Below are 2,876 nucleotides of genomic sequence, written 5' to 3'. Positions count from 1 at the left end.
CATCAAACTTTGAGATATTACAATGTTGTATATTGGTGATTGGTCGTAGCTTTCAAAATAATGAATCTTGATTTTCCAATCTAAGTTGATCACTTCAAAAGCTCATACGGTAAGAATCTGTTTTTTTAACAAACTGTTATTTGTTTGACCATGAGTATATCCACCTATTTTTGTTAATGATATTTTCGAAGTTATTCTTAAAAAATTCAAGACAGCAGATTAATCGTACATGTTTTGGTACTTATTAAAGCATATTTTTATTATTTTGGCATTGATGTTCTAGCGTATATGAGGTCTGATAATAAATTAGCGACATGTAGGCCAAGAGCTTGTTTGTATGTCTACGCCAAATAAACAAAGATTTGTAAGTCCATCAAAAATCGTCTATTGAAAGTATAAATATGACAAAATCGTACTTTGTTTGATTTGACTTGATTTGACTTACCTACTATAGATAGATAAGCGAGGGATGTGATAGTTTTTATTGTCAACAGAAAGATAACCATCCTCCAGTAGAATTATTTTTATCTTATACCTTTAAATTCTTGTATATAAATATATATATAATCTGAATCTTGGAAACGGCTCCAACGATTTTCATAAAATTTAGTATACAGGGGATTTCGGGGGCGATAAATCGATCTAGCTACGATTTATTTTCAGAAAATGTTGTTTATTCGTGTTTTCAATAATCAACTCTTCCCGACATCTATTGGCGAATAATAATACTATTTTTCTTAATTGAGGGCAACTAACCGCTTTAAAGACACAACAAGATGGAGTTATCAAAAAAAAAAAACGAGCAAAGCTCGGTTATCATCTAGTTACCTTTAGAAACGTCGATGCAATTAGTGAGAATAGCAAAAAACACATTTATTATCTATGTGAAAATGCATTTAAAAAAACACTTTCCTAAAAAAGTAATACTAGCAATGCAGCGAAGTACAAAATTATTTTCAAGTATATTTTTATGTACATAAAATTCTAATCTCTGCGTCAACGATATTTTTAGAGGGAAATGTAGGTATGTGATTATTATTAAAAGTTTGGGTACATTGATACATCTTTTTCATTATTATTTTTTAACAATTATTTATAAGTATATTTAATGTTTACTGTGAATGTTTAAATTTATTTTAAATTAGTTTTCGTAAATGGTAAATTTTAAAAAGTTAGTAGCAGAGTAAGAACTGCTTTGGCAACATTAGTGAATTGACCGCTTCCCGTGAGCACATCGTTCGCTTGATCTCGCTCTGTCGATCGAGTCCGGCTGTGGAAGCCATTTTATTTCTGGTGATTGTGACAAAATTGAAAGTACTTTGATAGAACTTTTGCATTTGAAATAAACGTGTCAATGTGTTTTTATATTGGAAGTGTTTTGTGACGTGTAATTGTGATTAGTAAAAATAAGAATGTACGTGCTTAAAATTGGTTTGTGCTGACCTGCCCATATTCTTATACGATCATACCACAAGCATCGATTAGTGCAGTAAAGCGGCCTCTAATAACGGCGAATCGAGGGCATTGGACTGCTTTGTGGTGTGAGCCATGGGCAACAATGCTGCCACCGCTAATAAAAAGGTGGACGCCGCCGAAAGCGTCAAAGAATTCCTCGACCAGGCCAAAGAGGACTTCGAGGAGAAATGGAAGAAGAATCCTACCAACACCGCCGGACTGAACGATTTCGAACGGATAAAAACCCTAGGTACTGGCTCGTTTGGACGAGTCATGATAGTTCAACATAAACCTACTAAAGAATATTACGCTATGAAAATATTAGATAAACAGAAAGTGGTTAAATTGAAACAGGTGGAGCACACTCTAAACGAGAAACGTATCTTACAAGCCATCAACTTTCCGTTTTTGGTGAGCCTTAAATTCCATTTCAAGGACAACTCTAACTTGTACATGGTGTTGGAGTATGTGCCTGGAGGGGAAATGTTCTCGCATTTGCGCAAGGTGGGTCGGTTCTCGGAGCCGCATTCGCGATTCTACGCAGCTCAAATAGTCTTAGCATTTGAGTACCTTCACTATTTGGACCTTATTTATCGGGATCTGAAACCTGAAAACTTGCTAATTGATTCTCAGGGTTACTTAAAAGTTACAGATTTCGGATTCGCTAAACGTGTGAAAGGCCGCACGTGGACTTTGTGCGGCACTCCTGAGTATCTTGCACCTGAAATCATTCTATCCAAGGGATACAACAAAGCTGTGGATTGGTGGGCGTTAGGAGTGCTCGTGTATGAGATGGCGGCTGGCTACCCGCCCTTTTTCGCTGATCAACCCATTCAGATCTATGAAAAAATTGTGTCTGGCAAAGTACGATTTCCATCACATTTTGGTTCAGATCTGAAGGATCTGCTTCGTAACCTACTTCAAGTAGATTTGACCAAACGCTATGGTAACTTGAAGGCTGGTGTCAATGATATAAAAGGTCATAAATGGTTTGCCACCACCGACTGGATTGCCGTCTTCCAGAAGAAGATAGAGGCTCCATTCATACCTCGCTGCAAAGGACCCGGTGACACAAGCAATTTTGATGATTATGAAGAAGAAGCTCTTCGTATTTCTTCCACTGAAAAGTGTGCAAAGGAATTTGCAGAGTTCTGAGCACATAGCTGGTGCCTGCGAGCGGACACTCCCGTGAGTAGGTGTTTTGTTACAGTGAATCTTCCGTGAAAGAGAGTTCGTGGAATAAGAGCTGATTTATCTAGAAACAAGTGGCATTGGGAGTTTATAGACGCTGAAGCGAACCCGAGTTAGCACACTGTGCAGATAAAGTGGAGTGTAGGTGCAATGATAGTAGAAGTGATTTCCGATATTTCGGTGGCGTTCATTTGCTTAGTGCCCTTTCAAGTTGACTAACATAGAGTTGG

The 2,876-nt window shown here is 37.3% G+C and overlaps 1 protein-coding gene across 1 annotated transcript; it reads left to right on the top strand.

The window, feature by feature from the left end:
• The first annotated feature begins 1,548 nt into the window (after nt 1-1,548).
• On the top strand, nt 1,549-2,610 carry LOC100101210 (cAMP-dependent protein kinase C1). The gene has a single exon (NM_001099833.1). It carries the CDS (start codon nt 1,549-1,551, stop codon nt 2,608-2,610), a length of 1,062 nt encoding a protein of 353 aa, NP_001093303.1.
• The last annotated feature ends 266 nt before the right edge of the window (nt 2,611-2,876 follow it).

Source organism: Bombyx mori, chromosome 23 (assembly GCF_030269925.1).
Source record: "Bombyx mori chromosome 23, ASM3026992v2".
NCBI lineage: Eukaryota > Metazoa > Arthropoda > Insecta > Lepidoptera > Bombycidae > Bombyx > Bombyx mori.
This window is presented reverse-complemented; position numbering and strand designations above follow the sequence as displayed.